Source organism: Opisthorchis viverrini (assembly GCF_000715545.1).
Source record: "Opisthorchis viverrini unplaced genomic scaffold opera_v5_104, whole genome shotgun sequence".
NCBI lineage: Eukaryota > Metazoa > Platyhelminthes > Trematoda > Opisthorchiida > Opisthorchiidae > Opisthorchis > Opisthorchis viverrini.
The window spans coordinates 1,144,738-1,164,143 of record NW_008751762.1 but is presented as its reverse complement, the minus strand read 5'-3'; the positions used below and the strand labels follow the sequence as shown (position 1 = coordinate 1,164,143).

Here is a 19,406-nt window from a genome sequence, read left to right as displayed (position 1 = left end):
CCAATCCCGTCCTCGGATATGCTGGATATCTAGGCGTCTTGCTTCCTAAATTTGCTCAACACGTTGATAGTCTATTCTAAATAGAGTGTACGTAGCTACCACATGCTGTTTATTGTTTGGAGATGACATACAGCTGCTTGGCTTGATGTAATCTGAAAACAGAATTTTATGGTTTCCCTAGCTCATAGTCCAAATCACTGTCGCGCCACACGCCAATTTAAGAGTTATAAGTCCTATCAGGTGTGGCTGTCTGTTTTTCCTGCTTTTCCTTTGTCTAGTTTTTCCTTTGTCTAGTTTGATTTTAGTATCCTTAAACCCAAGTTTATCAGTATGGATATGATTCCGGCTGGTTCTATTGCTTTCTTTATTCCATTCCCTCCCCGAACCCTCATCGCTCATCAGCTGACAAGGGCAGAAAAATGCCAATCAAATGGATGCCACCGGAGAGTATACACCATCGGCAATTCAGCGCAGCCTCTGATGTGTGGATGTTCGGTAACTACCCCACAGTCCAGGTCTATGTGTTGTGCAATGTTTATTGTGCCTTGATTGACAGAAAACAAGGCACCAGTGGATACAGTGTGTGATTGTCAGGTTTAGTATTGAGGCTGACTTCAACTTTTTCCAGTTTGAGTGATGTAATGCGTAGTGAACTTAACACTGCCCACCCATAATCATTAGAATTACATAACAATTGCGGCACTTTCTTGGTCTATAGTAATTGCATGGAACAAATTTTGATAACTTTATTTGTTATTTCTTATTAGTTAGGTATCCCAAATGAGCTGGTAGGCGTTGTCGGAACCCACAATTGTAGTGCCGTTTCAGTAAACACTGACAACGGTATCCCGGATGACAGAAGTAGGCGAACAAGTAGTATGGAAGAAAAACCATTGACTATGATGGGACAGAAAGTTGTAACCTAACATGTTTTTTGTTAAACTGACTTTCGTTAATGTCTTTGTTCCTATTGCGAATCCTCAGAATGAAGACTGCTCAAAACAGTAAAGTCAATTGTTTTGAGGGGACGTCATTCATCTATTCTGAACACTCAATGAGTTTCGGGCTTAAGGCAAGCAATAACTTGTTAGGTGACACAGCGTTTTAATCCGACGGTGGATTTCGGACTATTTGAAATTTATAACTCAAAGATCATTTATTCAAGACAATCCAAGAGTTCCCCCTTGCTCATATCTAGACTTGAGCAACTCAAAAACAATTCAGCCCTCTTACTTCCTTTGAACCTCGTGGCACCTATGAGCTGGAATTATGTCACAACTGAGAGACTGGTAATAATATTAGCGTTACTTGATTAAATTATGTAAATTGTCGGTTCGGTTTCTTATTGGATTTATTGCGTTAGAAACAGAAATCACTCGGTTACGTTCACAAGGGACAAAATCTTAAAAACAAGTAATCTCAGGATTTGCTTGCAAGTGCATTTCCAAATTAATATTTTACCCTGATAGAAGTAGGCATTAAAAAGCAGGTAGAATGTGGAATTTCGTTTATTTGTTGATATTTCGTAGCTCCGACCAATTTATCTGTTGTTGAACCGGAAGGCAGTCTGTGTGACACCTTTTAGGCTGAAAAACATTCAGATTTACTTGATTACCATTGCGAAGAATTCTCAGTTTGTCCGTAACCATTTTCCTTAGGTGAGTAGCTGCACGCGTCACATTTAACCGCAAACTTTTCGTCGAATATATCATTAATGATTTCACAGTTTTGCCTCTGATTTACTGGTTTCAGGAGTTTGCATGTGGGAAGTTATCACCGGGGGTGTAAAACCGTTTGCTGATCTGACGAACGCTGAAGCTGCTGATTTGGTTACAAGAGGGCATCGTTTAAAAAGACCCAACGTTTGTCCACCCAACCTTTACGCTCTGATGTTAGAATGTTGGAACGCCAATCCTCAACTCAGACCGAGGTTTTCTTCGCTGAAACCACGATTACGGTTAGTTTATGGATTGATACCTGATAAACCTTTAGAATAATGTCAGTCCATTAGTCCGTTGAGTGGAAATTGGGCGGTAGTATTTTATCCCACGAATTAGACAGTCAGTGTTGCGTAGCAAGATGTACTCGCATTGTACTGGTATCATTGTTTTTAAACTGCCATTCACCGATGAGTCACGAGTGAGATGGGCAACGCCCAGTGATGGCCGGTGCAGCATGACTATCCAAGGTCATCATTTATTCTCAAAACAATGTTCAGGCATCTTTGCTGCCAAATTTACATTAGGTTTTTTTCCCGGTCGTTTCTAAAATATTTCCAATTGGTTGAGAACTTTACTACTGTTGTAGTACGTTTCCCTGTGTTCCGAGTTATTCTATCGATAAGTCACACAGACGCTTGCATGTAACGACAGCGCACAGGACCAAACAAATGGTTTAAAAAGCTGAAAAAATGTGTAACGGAAAAAGTGAACTAACGTGTGAAAAACATGGTTTGTAGTTCGAGTGATGGATGGATAAAGCGCCTTAGGGCCCTCTTTAGGCTGCAGAACTGTTCACGCCAAGGACACATTGTTCGTGTATTTCTAGAATGTCGGCCCTTAGATGACAATAAAAACTAGAACTTCTATTTAGGTACAAGTTGTTGTCTCAACAACTAATTATCACATTCAAACAAATGATAACAGGGAATTAGAGAAATACACTCATTTGCAAACTAATTTGATTTTTCGAGAGACTCGCCTGGACCCCCTTTGAATGTTTCCAGTAGAACATACGGTTGACGGAACCTTGGGGACTGCGCCTACCTGATGAGCCGCAAGAAGGGCGAAACCGGTCCTAGGCTGTTGACGAATTTTCAGCAATCTTATGAGTAGTGCATCACAAGTAGACAACACGGAAGCTTTTGCCCCGCAAGCCAAACATTACTGTACAGCTGTTTCTTCCTTCATAAAAGCTCCCGGTTGTAAGAAACTCATACATCTTCAAAGTATTTTAAACCCGTATTTAGAATCATTATAAACTAGCGCATCGAGTGACTATTATTCGGAGAGAATGCACCCGTGACTCAAGATATTTCCTTTCCTAGGCTGTGACGAATTTTCAGCAATCTTATGAGTAGTGCATCACAAGTAGACAACACGGAAGCTTTTGCCCCGCAAGCCAAACATTACTGTACAGCTGTTTCTTCCTTCATAAAAGCTCCCGGTTGTAAGAAACTCATACATCTTCAAAGTATTTTAAACCCGTATTTAGAATCATTATAAACTAGCGCATCGAGTGACTATTATTCGGAGAGAATGCACCCGTGACTCAAGATATTTCCTTCATCTTTCAGCATTTTGGTATTAATTTATAGGTAATGAGAGCAATATGAAGTTTCAATCAAGATTTCATCCTGAGCATCAAGTCAGTCTAGGCTGAAAAGGCGGGATCCATTACGAGCCTTTCCACCCTTATTGACCGCTACCAGTAGCGTCCATTTTCTAAAGCTCTTTGATAGTTTAGAACACGCGCGCTTTTGGTTAGTAGCTTAATCGCCGTGTGGAAAAATGACCTAGTAAACGAATAGGTTGGATTTTACACTCGTCCCTTACTGGACCAGTACCAGCGCGCATCTTAGCTGACCAGATATTGGGAATAAGGGGGTGCGAGATCAAGTTGGACACTGATATTCAGATTCCTCATCCAAAATTAGGTGATTAGTCATTACCCTTGCTGACGCCTAATAGTAAGTAACAGTAAACGATCGGCCATTTTTCAGGCATGCCCGAGACAACTTCAGAAATTGCCAGTTTTGTTGCAAGTGATTTGTCGCCCCGCTAATATGGTTTAGATTACTATCCGTGGTTTTTAGCTAGCTGGCTGGCTTAGCATTTTTCGTTGCATGTTGGGTACGCATACCTCTGATATATTACTGACTGTCTTGTTCAATTGTCGCTTTGTTAATTCAATATGCCGAACTGTCTACTGCATGCCAAAAATACGGTCTGAACTAGACCATCGTCCACCAACTAGATGTATGCCACTGACTTTATGGAAAAAAGTTATCTTGCCGGAGTTTTGGCCTAGGCCGATCTGATCCTTCATTCTAGACCCTAGGGATGAAACTGTCTTCATTCTTCTTGGAGGAACATGTAATTACTTGTTTGAGAGTGAATGGTAAATCAATAACCTCGAGCCGTAATCTGATAGCTGAGTGTTCGGTTTTTGTTCGATCGAACAGCTTGACTTAACAAATTTCTTGTCGAGAACTCATATTCGTGTGTTCTTAATTCAAAAAGAACCGTAAGCTGTAGATTCTGAGGGTGAAAACAAATGTAGATAAATGGAGGATTATACTGACAAGTCTACTGATCTCGTAAATGATCCCGAATCACTGATGACTTCTACACTGCACTAAAGTGGAACTATTTGTCTGTTTAGAGCGGATAATTCTGGTGTGTTCCTCGACTGACTGTAACACGTTTGGCTCGGACGTCAAATACTATAAATCCCGCAATCAGTTACGTCTTGTCATCTATTAGGCAAATTAGCTACTTCTGATCAAGCAGACCGTATGCATTAGTATGGTTTAGCACAATGACACAAATTTCCGCCTTTTGTGTCGTTTATTTGCATCTCGCGTGCTTTAGTCTTGTCGTCCTCACGCCCACTGGCTAGCGATCTTAATTTGTAATAAAGGCAGTCACTCACAAAAGACATTGCAAAACATTGTAAGCAACATGGATAACAGCTCTAACATGATCATGCAAGCCAGTGATGGGTAATAGTTGCAATCTGTGTTGAACTTTATTCAGACAAGAGAACGCGTGAGGTTACTGGACGATATTTTGAAATCACGCCAATTTGACCGTTAGTCACGTAAGCAGGATTGAACCAATGTTACCTACGTTTAGCGTCAACAGCAAAGTCTATGTTGGTTTAAAACGCCCATTTCTTAAAGTATTGTATCAAGAAATCTGCGCAATTCCCCAAGTTTCGGAATTTTTGGCGCTGTCGATATTTGGAGTCAGACAAAGCGACATTACACCGAATTCACACTCGATAACAGGTTGCGATCATTTGGTTGAAAACGGAAAACCATTTCATACAGCGAATAGGCTGTAAAGCTGAACTATATTTTCTTTCGGAGTTACAGTCAGCCAATAGATTTGTAGGCCACTAGTGTTTTGACACTCACAATTTAGGCTAACTTTTTTGCCTAGCATGCTGATATTCTGTGGACGATTATGTCACACAGGTCTGTCAAAGTACCAAGGAGCCAGTCAAAACACTGTGTGGATTCCATAATTGCAGGGTGAATAATATTTTGTCCCATCTAATTGCGAGCTACCCACACTTTTCCCCAGGCGGTCCGTGCTGAACGATTTAAACCTCAACTACTAACCTGGGTGTCGCGAATTCGAATAATTCTGAAGATCCGTTAGACGCGACCCCAATAAGGATGACGCAGTTGCACAATATTTCTCGGTTTTTCGGCACTGATTGGCTTCACTAACAGAATGAAATCTCTCTCGAAAAACCCTTAGTCAGGATAGGTTGTCTTAGATTCACAACTTATCCTCACATTTCTTCACATAGGTCTTTTTTCTCCCATGTCTGCTTTTCAGAGAGCTGGCTGCGCAATCACGGAGTATAGCGGAGACGGAAAACATGAACGAAAGTAAGTCATTCGTTTCTTGTCGTACGTGTTAGTTCTGTCAGTCCATCAGTCTGATTCTGGTCAGAAAATTGCTAGCAAAGGAGACTGCACATTCTGGTCTGGGCCATTCCTACCCAATAATCCGGAAGAATGAGTAAACCCCTAATGTCATAGTTTATCACATTCTATTCTGTCAGTCCCATATTATTTAGGGGAAATTGCGAAACAGGAACACGGGCCGCTGCTTAACCCAGTGAAGGGTTGTTTTTCACAATGCATGTATGGCGTAGATAAGCAGAGACGTGTTCCTGCATGTTTATCTGCTTTCGAAAGTGAGTGAGGTTAAACTCGCAGACAGCCTCAAAAATCAATAGTCTAGTGGGTTCATGTGAATTCTCTGGAAAGGTGAATACCTGTGAATCTGTTCTCACTAATAACAGATCAATAAACTGAGCAAAATTTTTCGTTACAAATAGATGTACAAAAAGTCTGGAGTTCATTAGGTTGGAGTCATTGGGTTGAAGTAGAACATAAGGTTGACGGAAACTCGTGGAATGCGCCTACCTGATGAGTCCCAAGAAGGGCAAAACCGGTTGTGGGCTGTCGAAGAGTTTTCAGCAAGCTTGTGAGTAGTCACTGGGGACCTTTCTGGTTAAACTCCTCTCTAATCAAATCTCTACAAGAAGGAAAAGAGTTAATCACGTAGCGGAGGACACAGAATATTTCAGAGCAAAGTGCTCTTTTTGATACGATAGCCATGTGTTCAGCGGTTGGGTCGGTTTGACCAAAGTGTCCCACTGGTGGAGTTGAAAATGCTCAGTTCTAACCGGCGGTGGTTAAGCCGGAAACTTACACCCGCTTGTGAGTAAAAAAAATGCTTTGGACAAATTCGGACTCTAATACAATTTGGCTGAGAAACACCGCAGAATAACAAATGGGCTGACGCTTGCCCGGTAAAACCTATCCGTCCACACAGATTGCAGTGGTTGAATAGTCATCAAAAATGTACGGAGTAAAGATCTTACTTAAAGCCAGGAAGAAGCCAACGAAAAGCTAAGACATTTTCGTGTGCTGATTCCAAGGACAGAAACGAAATATGTTTGGCGTAATATGTCGCTCTTGAGGAGGTCTGTCCTCAAACCGGGGATCGAATCTTGCTGAATCGCTGTATCGTCAGATTTGTATCGTAGACATCCTATACCATGACACCCATTGTCATCAAAAAACTTTGTCTCCAATGAAGTTTGCAAGTCATTTCCATTTTTTTTCGTTCCTATTTTTCCTATGCAACGGAACATTTCCATGCTGAGGGCATACTTAGGCTCTGACGTATTCTCTGTTTTCCTCTGGTTTTACTCTCCTGGTTCGTTTCCGTGTACGGAATAATTGCATGGAAATCGTACCATGTAAATGCGACTGCCTCCTAACAGACTCTCATTTTTGGTAGTATAGTTATGACTTACTTTAAGGCCTCCAGTTCATCAGAGCCACAAGTTTTGGTTTCCAAAGAATGCTAATCCTATCAGCAGTCTCATAATCGTAAAGTGCCAAAGATGTTCAAAGGATAGGTTTGCTTCGTAGTGCGAGCCAACACATCGTTCAATAGCACGTCCCATTTGCAGCCCATTGATTGATAGGTTACGGAGTTGCTATTTTCATTTTTCAGTAGTTCGTAGTTTTTGTGCAGTCCTCATAATCAGGAGTTTAAATGTACTGGCCATTGTTCAATTAATTCTGCTTTAAAGTACTCTGTGTGTGCTCTCCTGAAGACGAGGCAAGAAGCTCTGCCCCTGGGTTTTCACACATTCTGCTCGCTTGCACTACTTCAGTTTTCCGCTTAAAGTAGACTCCGATGTCTTGACATCACTGGGAACTGTTATGAGTGAAAAGTAACCAACCTGGTAAGCTACGAAGCTGTCCATCTCTAAGTCCCAGTCTCTTTTCCCAACCCATGGCAAAAATAGACACACAAGTTGCCCCATCAACTTTTGCACTAGTTCGATGACAGCTATTCATCTGGATGCAGATATACTTCGAGATCGTGGCTGGGTCTACTGCATTACGGAGCGAGCTGAGTGAGATGAAAGCTAGACAGGATTCGATGCACATCATTCTTATTATAGATGCAGCAAGATTTTCGCCTTACCGATAAATCTAATTAGCCGAATAATATCAGATTAACCACTTCAAACTAATAAATCTGACAGTACCTACTGCAGATTGACTCCTATCAGTGAGCACTGTTGGTTTCGACGGCAATGATGAAGTTTAAGCAAGTCGACTGTTCCATGATAAGGCACATTATTCATGGTCATTCCGTTGTCTACGCTTGTTTGAAAACCCGGCTTCACTTCTACCCGTCTGATAAATCGTCCTAGTTATGTGGGCAGGCGATCTGATATTCCACTTGAAGTTGTATAAACTTTTTCACTTTATATTGCAGAATATTTACTTACAAAATTGGGGAACTGGATAGACCCCTCTTCGGAACCAGTCTAAAGAAACTAAGATTGGTGGTAAGACCTCAAAAAACATCCTCTTGATGAAGCAGTCCTCAATCTTTAACTGGGTTTGTCTGCTGATGTAAGTATAGTGCAACGCATGCTCAGTACCCACAAATTTAAATACCATTTTTGGGTGGATACTTTGAAGTGATCCGCCGCCTGTCCACGATGTGGCACGCGCGTATCCGCTGTAACAAAGTAAGGTACATAAAGCAGAGTGTGCAACTTATCAGATTAGGATTATTGGAACATGTGGTACACCTGATCTGTCACTATCAAAACCTTTGTTGGCAAATATCTTGTGAGGAACAATCTGGGATATGGAAACACCAGTTGAGAACAGCTGTAAGCAACCAGGGCGCTCAGCTGACTCTTCTTACACGTGACTGGAAACCCCACAGGGCGTGATTCCTACCTAATCCCAGTGATGGGCGTCTTTGGCTAAGGTTTGTGTTTACTCCCTAGCCTGCTCACTAAGTCAGTCCTTCTGTTAAACCAATGAGATTCTCAACTGGGTTTACTCCAGTGCTTTTCCAAATTTTTAGCAGTGTTCATATGGTCCCTTGATAATGATAATAAGTCTTCTAGAACAATATCCACGTCTTCCCATTTAAGTCCGCTATTAAATAGGTTGTGTTATTTTCTGTTGTATGACACTTAGACGCCAGTATTTCCTGATTGTTTAACGCATCTGTCATTGAGCACTGTGACAGTCGGCATCACAACCAATAAACTGTGCATAAGTATTCCATGATTATCAACTATATCAAGACCAACAATCGTTGAAACTGGCGGCTAGGTGGCTTGCGCTTGAAATCAGGAACTCATACTTTAAATTCCTCACAAAGATAGAACTCTGGATTTGTATTTGTACAGCCAGTTTAACTAGCATTTTAGCAGCTTAGACGCGAGATAGACCAAGTGGTTAGAGCGCGAATTTACTGACCGGAAGGTCCGTGGTTCGAACCCGACTTCTTCCTCTCGATTTACCCTGTCTAGACTTGGTCAACCTGGCAATATCCAAGCCCTCGTGCTTCCTTCGAGTGGCATAACAGCTAAGCACCGAAAAGGTGCTACAGCCGATTGGTTTAAATAAAAAAAAATTCAAAAAAGCTTAGATGCAGTGAGTGAGTTGCGAAGCGTCTATAACTTACCTTGTTGAAAATTCTATTCTTCTGCTGCGTATATGAGCAGACTTACAGCAGGACGAACAACCCTGTGGACTCCTGAGAACTGAAGGGGGTAGAACCACTTTATCAATCACCTTTGTGATCAAGTATACTCCCTGTGAACATTCCTGGATAGAGACCCCTTTTCAAAAGGAAGTCCCTATCGATCGGGTTACTCTAATCGGCCCGGACTGAAACTCACAGATGAAGGGGTTGGTTCGCTTGACTATTCATGTTGAAGTACACGGCATGGCTCCAGATAATTCGATGGTACTTTTGGTAATGAGTATCGTTCTGAGGTCATCAGGCACACAAACATCCAATCACATAAAAGAAGCAGATTGCACAAACAAGCAACCTCTATCTATCTTTCCAATAAATTTTAGATCCTTCAGAAGCAAGTGAACAACTTTTGTCCCAGGTAAGTCAAGTTATCAATTTTACCAACTTTCTCCCGGCAGTTTTACAGCCAGACATACAACATTGCCAATAGTTTGTGGTTCCACTTGACTGAGTTCATTATTTGTCAACCCAACAACGACTGACTCTGATGATCAAGCTGATTTTCTCGTTTTAGTGTAGTCAGTTAAATCAGTCAGCTAATTTACTTCAAATGGAATTTTATCCTAAAATTGAAGTCAGCCTACGTTGAGAAGCCGGTGAACACTTTAGGGGAGTCTAAATTTGTGCTTGTTTCATGATTTTACCGGAGGGTTCTAACCCGCAACCTTCAGGCTGGTTGTTATTGAACAATTCTGTTCGGTCACAAGTGACTGATCAGCAGTATTATTGATCAAGGTGTGACGGAATACAAATGTCGGAGGTCCTCACTTGCACAGTTAACACAACCTGATCCAGTGTTTGCCGGTTCCTTGTATTTCACGCAAGGTTCACGCGAATTAAGGGTTCTTTTCTGTAAGGGTTAATTGCGGTTCGCAGGTGATAAGGTTTCGAACATTTCATTTAAAGTCCAGCGTAAATTAACAAAGCTTGCTTAAAGAAATTTCACGTGAAGGCTCAGAGTCTGTACACTACTTACGGATAATTTGTTGCACACTTCATATTTCGCTTCGTGATATCAAACGGATTTTTGAGTGGGATCAGAATGTATTTGACCTACAACAGACAGACAAAGAAGGAGAATTCTAGTCCTCCCTACGACCCAGGCAAGATTCTGCTGGGATAGTGCAACAGGATATTATAAACCATCAACAAGCTGTACAGAAAGCAGTTGCCCCTTAAAGGAGGCAGCTCTGGATGATGTTGGCAACTCGTACTGTTCAGCAGGTTAAACGGTANGGTAGTATGGGCTGCACTAAGGATCAGTTTGTATACTACCATGCACTTTTGGTTACAAACACTCCATTCAGTTTTTCTGCTGCAGATATGAGCGTTTGAGGCTTCACCACAGGTAAATTAGTTTGATGCCTGAAATCGGTCACTTCGTGTTCAGGACATCCTCCCGAAGAATTGTGCCAGCAATGGTTGTTCCAGGTAGTGGCACAAGCTATAATTTGAGAGCCCCAGTGTATGGGTTTAGGCGACCGGAATCCTGCCATCTTTAACCCTACTGTTCCAGAGATATGCGATTTTCTTCTTTTTCTTAGGTTTAGATAAAATATTTGAGATACCTTGCTGTCCATCTGCTTTGCAGTGTCTTTTTTGAAGAACCTGCTTCTCACGTATTCCTAAGAGTGAACAACTAGACAATTGAGCATGTTTCATCCAACCTTATGTGCGTCCTAAAACACCCCTGATGTTGAATGCACAATGACTGCAATTAGCGTATTAAGTTTATATCAAGCTGTAAAGCAATTTAAGTCAAACGAACCTTTGAGACCAAACCTCGATTGGAAGCGCTTTTTCGATGTCACTGAACACGCACTCACACGCGTCGTGATCTGGCGCAGTTGCAGAACATTCAGGGAAATTCTCAGTTATGGCTATCAGACATCTGCCTAATACAAGACTAACTAACCAGTTTGGAATATGATAAATTCTGCCTAGTTAGTCTGTGTTGGCAATGACGCTTATCAAAATCTGCTAAGTAAGTTTATCTTATTCAGCCACTAGCCAACTAATGGCAGCGAACTGTGAAAAGAACAGGTTAATAAAAGGTTAACCACGCGACAATGGAGTCCATCCCTGAACCATGCTTAGTGTCTCTCGTTCCAGTCAGACGGATTGTTTATGAATTTTGTAGGTGTCTATATAATATGCTCAGCAGAAATTTAGGAATCTTCACCAGATGATACTTTTGCCGTATATCACTCATATCCTGGGAACTGACTGAAGACAATTAGGAGGAAAGAACATCAAGTCGTTTAAGACTGGTCGTTGTGAATTTTACATGACCGGACCAATTTTTTGACCTCAGGAGGTAAATCCTTGCTGAATTTAGGCTGTTATGTTTTCAAACCTCAAACTAGTTGGAAAGTGAATTTTCAGTGCTATTCCACTCACCATAACTGATACCATTATTCCGCCTAGGGTAAAATTTACGTCAATCTTCAAGGAACTTCATTTAATGTACCCACTTGTCAAAACTTCTCAGTACCAAATACTTTCATTTCTCTCCAGCTCATAGAAGAAGCAAACATAGGAGAGGATGAAAATCACAGGTTATTGGATCAAAACACGGCAGAAACGCTCCTGAGGAACCGTGTTGACACACCCTCTCTGACAGAACAAAATTGGGTCCCAAATAACTGTAGTCGATGGGAAGAAGTGACGGAATTAGAAGACCGGACAAATGGCAGATATCCAATCACTGATAATACAGGTTTGGTCAGTGAAGGTCCTTTTTCCAGACGGAGAGTTGTTCAGCTCCGTGAGGGTTCAAATAGACGTGGCCTTGGGCGTTCCACTTCAGTTGGACGGGCTGATTCTGGACGAAACCACTGCAACTCGGTATGAACTATTTTTGACCCGGTCATTCAAATATTCGTATCTGTTTGCGCAATGTTTTCATTGAGTTAAGTGATGACAGGGGAACAATTTCATACCTTGAGGTGTATCAAGTGACGTTTTGGTCGCCTCCAGTGGTCTACATTCCACTTTAATTGGTTAACACCGGTAGCTGATCACCGACTATGACACTTTAACGGGGACCGCACTGAAATTTTGTTTTTCCTCGAAAAACACTTTCTTTTCAGGCTCTTAAGTTTAGGAATTCCGTGGCTGCACGGTTTGCGTTTCCATTCCAAACGTTTCAGATTGTTCCTTTGCGTTTTAATCTTCTACGCCAACCCAGGTTGCTCGCTTATGAGTCAGTAATTGGTAAGAGCTATGTTCTAAGTCCCATTAGTGGTGTTTAGGTATAACTCGATCGAGAATACTGTTAAGTGGTCACTCACTCTGTCCCTCTTTTTCCATCTCGAAGAGAAGCAAGTAGATGAGGCCACTTTGTTGTTGTAGGTCAGTGGGGATGACATGTATACGGTGTCCTCATGCGCAGCCATACTACCTAATTAAACCAGATGGAGAGTAGTGGAAAGCATTGAATTTTGGAAGACCTCTTCTCCATACTGAAACCAAAAGAATGATTAGCTCAACGGTACACCAAATGGAGGATTTCCTCTCAGCAAAACCAGTCTGAGATTCCACTTATAGTCGTCGATACATGTTTACCTTACAAGCTTCTTTAAGTACCTACAACAGAATGGTGTTTGGAGTTAGTTGCCTCATTTCTTGATCATTACTCAACCCAGCAGTCTCTATTCGAGTTGTCTAAAGCCCTGCCATTTGTCGGAAAACGGTCTGAGTATAAGCACTTAATCGTTGTAGATGACAGTGATTGCCTCTGTGCTGCTATTACTGAAACCGATTCTTCTTAGTTTTCAATACGATTTGGGAATGGTTAAAATTTTCTTGGTTATTACACAGATTATTACCTCTGTAACTCTCCGCCGTTCTTCAAATGTTTTCAACTAGAGTTCATTGTTAAATCCCTCCACCAAATTAACCCCTTTTTTGCAGGGTTCTTACATCCAAGGATAAAATGTTCTTGACTGCAGCATATCCCTCAATAGGTTGTTTCTAGAGCAGCGCACATGACCAGCAGTGCATACAAATTGCATTGTTTTCTCTCGCAAATAAGCTGACGAAACTGTAATTGCTACCTTTTTAGCCTACATATCTGTCCCGTGACACCCAAATTAATTCTGTCGGGTGTTCCACGGCTTGCTGTGACATACCCGAGATGCATGTGTGAAAAGGGAACAATACTTTTATTGTGTGACTTTTGATACAACGTCCTCTTTTGCTATGGTCCTTCCCACTGTCTAGAGATCCTCATTTCTCGTTAGTTTTAATATGTTTCATGAATTTCGATTCCTTGTTTGATTGGCCGATCACCAAACAGCAAGGGTGAAGTGCAAAATGCAAGGTGCAATACATTAGGGCGGGAAGCTGAATGGGAACAGAGCGAGGACAGAGCTGGTTGTCAGTTCGTCTGCATGTTGATACAAGCTGCACTACACCCGAATCGTTAACAATGCATGGGTTCACTACCTCCAGTGAAGGCTATGCTAAATAGTTGGGCTAGAAAGTAGAGAGATGGCGGATGGCTCTCGCAAAACAATCTAGCGAGCTTTACCTGATTATAAACAGCAATTTAGGTTTGCTTTGTCCTGCCGGATATACTGAATATAAAGTGGCAAAATTTGATAATGCCCACACCATGTTCATTGGAATCGAGCTTGACTAGATGGCGCATTCGTTGTGGTTGGCTAAACTTAACATTAGAGCTACTTTACAACTCATCGTTTTGATCACCACGAGTGAACTTAGTCGGAAGGCAAAAAATCAGACTCACAAGCGATTAAAAACATAAGACGTCCGGCATCTCTCCGTGGGAGGTAAGCTTTCAAGGTTCTTTGCTAGCGAATGTGCCCCAGTAACATCTGTGGGCTGCAGTACCGACCAGATGGCTACGCAATCGGATGATTTTTATAAGCCGTCATTACGCAATGGATGTGGACCGAGTTCAAAATCTGATAGACACACGACGGTTTCCGCAGTTCTCTCTGAACAATTGAGCTGTCTGTTTTTCTTCTGAACGATTTCGTTCTGTTATATTTTCTCAATCGGCCTTCATTTGCAGTGATATTTTGCTCAATTTTGTGATACGCAGAAAATAGGTATCGGAGCCATCGCGCACATCTTCCCATCTGCGTGGGGTTTAAGCTACTTACAGGGTTCGAGTAGTAAACTTTCAACGCAGAAGCAGTCACGTAACAGCGAATGTGGCAATTCGCAGTTGATATTTTGAATTGATTTTACCGCATAATATTAACATAAATCAAGAGATTTTTCTAATATAAATTCTGGGTAACATCACTCTACTGGTATGCCAATTATGCACTGTTAGCTTACTACACTTAGCAAGCAGATACTGACCATTCTTCTCTCGTTGGCGTAACAGCGATGTGGCAATTCGCAGTTGATATTTTGAATTGATTTTACCGCATAATATTAACATAAATCAAGAGATTTTTCTAATATAAATTCTGGGTAACATCACTCTACTGGTATGCCAATTATGCACTGTTAGCTTACTACACTTAGCAAGCAGATACTGACCATTCTTCTCTCGTTGGAGAACCGTGTCGAGCATAGCCACCCACGTTACTGCTCCCATAGTAGATAATCAAAGTTCTTGTGGGGCCTCAAAGCCTATAGCAACAATGTGTTGTTCCTTGGAAACTTGCATCAAAAGTGTTTTAAACAATATTTGGTTGGTTGTCCGTCCTGCTCGCTGGGAGGTCTGCTTTACACTTGTCGGTGGTCCGACGGCTGTCCACCTTGAAGCAAACCACTTCCAGGGAGAAATCCCCGCTTACAGAAGACCAATGTTCCCTAAACTGACTACTTCAGCGAACTATCCTAGGTCCGCTGGCCTATCACTAACTACTTGTGAAGCACGCTGATCTTGCTGCAATCACTGTGAAATGGCAAAATCTGGCTCGTCAGCACAATCCTGTTTGCAGTCTCAGAATAACTGAATGAATGAATCTCGTTATGGGTCCTGTTGCTAACCGATCTAGTCAGCTAATGAATGGAAGGTTAAATACTCTTGATCTGTTATCCGAACATGCTGTTAGCATACCTAGTTATCATAACTTAGAAGAGGGACTGTGGATGCCGTATCCGAACCGGCGACAAATTATCTTTCCATATCAGACCACTGATCGGGGATCTGTTAACACGTACTGCGTCAGAGAAGGTCACCCTGACTGAACATGGTACGGCTACCAAGAACCAGGCATCTTTAACATAATTTGTGGGCCAGGAAAGGGTACGTTTTTCAGTGTAGCGCGAGCAGTATGATGAAACGGGCGGACTTTTGGACTTCATGACATACCTCTGGTGAGCAACATGTTGCCACAGGTACAAGCAGATAATGTGCCATTTAACCGATGGGCATTGGAAAAAGTTGATGGTTACTTGACTTACGAATCTATTTGAGGCTCGTGGATTTGTAACAAAAGTCACGCCTTAAATTGAAACCCCCTGTGGAGCTGCTCACCTCTCAACTCATGGACACTACTGAACAGAAGTTCGTGTCAACCGAAATCGCTAAGTATCATAACGGCTTAGCTCGATAGTGTGGAAGAGAAAATCCATTCTCTAGCTAATCCCTTGAACAGAGCTGGAATAAGAAAGCTGATTGAGGTACCAAAGTGTTAAAGAAATGCTTGAGTCGATTCAACCTACTGAACCAAGTTACCAAAGCCTGTTTTGTAACATCAAGGCAAGAAGACCAAAGCTATTTAGTGATGAATGTTTCTCTGTCCCCTCCAACGTGATTATTAAAGGTATAGTGGATATAAACCAACGGATATATTCAGTCAAAACGGGATTGGTTTGTTCTTTGGCGCACGGCCCAGGAGTATTCTTATTCAGAGATCCGAAGCCTACGATCAAACTAGTGAATGTTGCCGTCCTGCCAAGCTGCCAAGGAATGGCTATCACACCCCCAATGTAGAGGCTAACATGTCTCAATAATGCGAATAGTTTCAAGATGAGATATGGTGTTACACCAGTAAATTGTCAACATGAATAATTTTTTTCGTAGGATGTCTCCGAAGGCTCAATAACAAAGTCCTCCGGCAGAAGAAGGGAGCTCTAGTAATCCTGCGTAACTTCACCATATATCGACTTATTCAGCCATGCAAGTTCAATTTGAGTTTCCTACCACCAAACAAATCTTCCTGTCCGCATATGTTAGAAGCCAAGGTCATTCAGCTCGAAAAAATGGATAATCGATCATAGCTTTTTTTCTCAGTTCTCGTTTAGTGAAAGCAATGTTACTTTGAGCTCTCTCCTCAGCTAGGCTCCATTTTTAGACGTCTTTGTATGGATCCGAAACGCCTGAAGCAATTCACTAATTACTCCCTAAAGTTGACAAAAGAAAAATTACTTAATTCAACCGACTGTCATTGCTGAGTTTACCAATAACCTCGAAACCCAGTGACTTATCCACAATCAAGTTAGATGAGCCTGAATCCCAAAAACTACGGAGCCACCAGAGGGGTTCCAGTTTAATGATTCCCGTCTAGACAGTGTCCGTGAATTTCACCATTTAGACAATCCAAGCGAAGGACATTTGAGTAAAAAAGGAGGACGAATCGGCGACAGCACCAAATATTACACTGCATCACAATTTCCCGGTTAGGAAATCTGCAATTCACCAACGTTTGGGTATGCTTCTAGAGGTGAATAATATTTAGAAGTAATTCTGAGCTTTATCAGGAGAGAGACCGCTTTGGATGTTTTTTAAATAACTACTTGTGTTCGGTGTACCAAGTGCCTTCAAACGACTGGTTGAGAAGGGATACCGCTGGAAAAAGCTACTATTTATGGAAAGCTTAAGGTCATAATACTACTTAGTGGAACAATAAAATCTGGGCCAATTTTGACCCGGAACTCTTTTTAATTTCTTGAGACACCGCATAAATCACAATTGAATAACGGTCATGATCATCGAAGACTCAGTTCGGATTTGAAAGGCTTGTTGACGTATAAAGTTGCCGACGCTAGGAGGTAAGTGATCTGCCGGTAACTGTGTCATACGTGGGGTGGGGATAAGTAAATAAATCGAAAAAGGGTAAATCCCAAATGTTCATTGCAATTCATAAGTCCCATGCATGCTTTGAACTTTACGGATCAGTAGAAAGTGTCGAGGTCTAGGATTCATACAAACCGAAGTGTTTCTGAATACGTCCTGGTTAGAAAAGATTTCTTTGTGCTCTTCGTGAACTGCATTATCTCTTCACCTACCGCATACGCTCACTTTCACAACTGACTTTTGAGTTGATTTTCAGCTTCGGTAGTATCATCCTCTTTGCTTGCCACATTTCAGAATTCTTCCACTCGTCGCTCTTTCCGAAAACCTTCCTCCTCTGCGGACGCACAGGCAGCATGCTCGTATTTGCATGGTGTACCGAACCTGACCACAGATCCCTCACCATGTCGACGGGTAGGCCAGCGGAGTCCGGTTTTCCGTATGTGTTGTACAGCAAGTGCACGGTGAATATAAAAAGGCTCACACCTTAGTAACTATCACGCACGACTGTCTTCATTAGATTACAAGGTATTGTTGTGTAATGATGATCACTACCTCACAGGTAATCTTTTCATGCTTCCAAAATTTTCCTTTCGAAATGGACATGAATCCTGCTCCATACAAACACCACCTCTGAGCAGGAACCGGTGCCGATACGGTAGAGACCTTTCTTCCAATAAAATGGCAGACGCACCATCAGCAGTCAAGTTCACTACTCGTACCTTGACTTCTCATCGCCCGTTTCTTGTTATTGGACCCAAAAACAGATACAGTTACGCTCTGGAAAATTGACGTTGAATTGAGTTAGTTTGCCGTCTGTATCCATTTCCGTCGACTGCACACTGATATGCCCAAGTGTATCTTAATGTATCCAAATGTATCGCAACTTGACTCCTACCGTTCCTGTAGCACATCATCGAGAGACCGTGTATACCATTTCAACTGGTGCGCGATTTTTAAACGGATTTTTAAACGGATTTTTAAACGGGTTATGAAAACGGGATACTTTATATTCCTCAATTACAGCGAATGCACGCACGATGACACACACTGTTTTTACATTGTTTGCTACAATCTTCGAAGTCAGCAGTCGTACCCGATGCAATCGAATCACATTAAGGTTACAGGGGACGGTTGATAGTGGAAATTCGGGTAGCTTGGATGTACAACGAGTGCGTCAAACTGTAGAATTGCGCCGAACTCAGCTAGTAAAAATTTTGCATTCCAATGGTCTGATAACCCTACTGTATATGGAACTTCAGCAAAATTTACATTCGTCGTAGCTAACCACACGTGCTGTGAATACCGTCTGAAAACTAGTCGATTGGAACCCACAGATCCGCGGCTTACTCAGCTAGTTGAACAAATACACTGTCCGGACCAGAATGGGTCAGTTAAGGTTGTGTGTAATATAAACCAGAACAGGATCAAATAACCAAAGAGAAGAGGTTACAAAAGCACCCGGTGAACTACGAGGCAGCGACGTCGGGTCAAAACACAGTCTGTTTCGATGTTGTTTGTCTCGACCTGAGACAATATGTGGACTATCCTGCAGTTGGAATAAAAACGGAGTTACATTCGATGTCGCTTGTCACTGCAGTTGTGCATCTTCACAATTAGGACATTTAGAAGAGATATGCAACTATTTCAATATAGACACACTGGCTACTATCCAATGAACTGACACTTATCCATTCAGATCAAAACGTGCGACCGCTTTGTGACGGTACCTATCATGCTTGTAAAATTAATAATACACTGCAACTTTCGTACAACTTGCAATATGACCAAAGTTTCCCTTTCATCGAAAAACGGGTTAGTGACAGTCTAGGTGGACGCAAAAGACGTCCGTTTGGATCAGCTTGGTTTAAAATCATGAGTCGTAAACACCAACCACTCTCAGGAACTAATACATCCCGTTGGTCAGATAGCTAGTGGTCGTTGCTGTTGTATCGAATTTTCCAGTGTATCCCCATAGTTCCTTTTAGGTTGCTGGAAAAATTAAATTCCAGTACTTGCCGATAGAATTTAGCTATTTGAATCACCAACCACGTTTTGTCACA

General features: G+C 41.9%; 1 protein-coding gene across 1 annotated transcript in view; it reads left to right on the top strand.

Annotated features, from left to right (window-relative positions):
- T265_13813 (hypothetical protein) overlaps positions 1–19,406 on the top strand; it is a gene marked incomplete at both ends in the record, with an annotated part of 71,704 nt that overhangs the window by 43,456 nt on the left and 8,842 nt on the right. The window contains 4 exons of the mRNA XM_009170625.1: positions 1,753–1,957; positions 5,571–5,623; positions 9,662–9,696; positions 17,641–17,757. Of these exons, the coding sequence (XP_009168889.1) occupies positions 1,753–1,957; positions 5,571–5,623; positions 9,662–9,696; positions 17,641–17,757 (410 nt within the window). The remainder of the gene's footprint in view (positions 1–1,752; positions 1,958–5,570; positions 5,624–9,661; positions 9,697–17,640; positions 17,758–19,406) is intronic.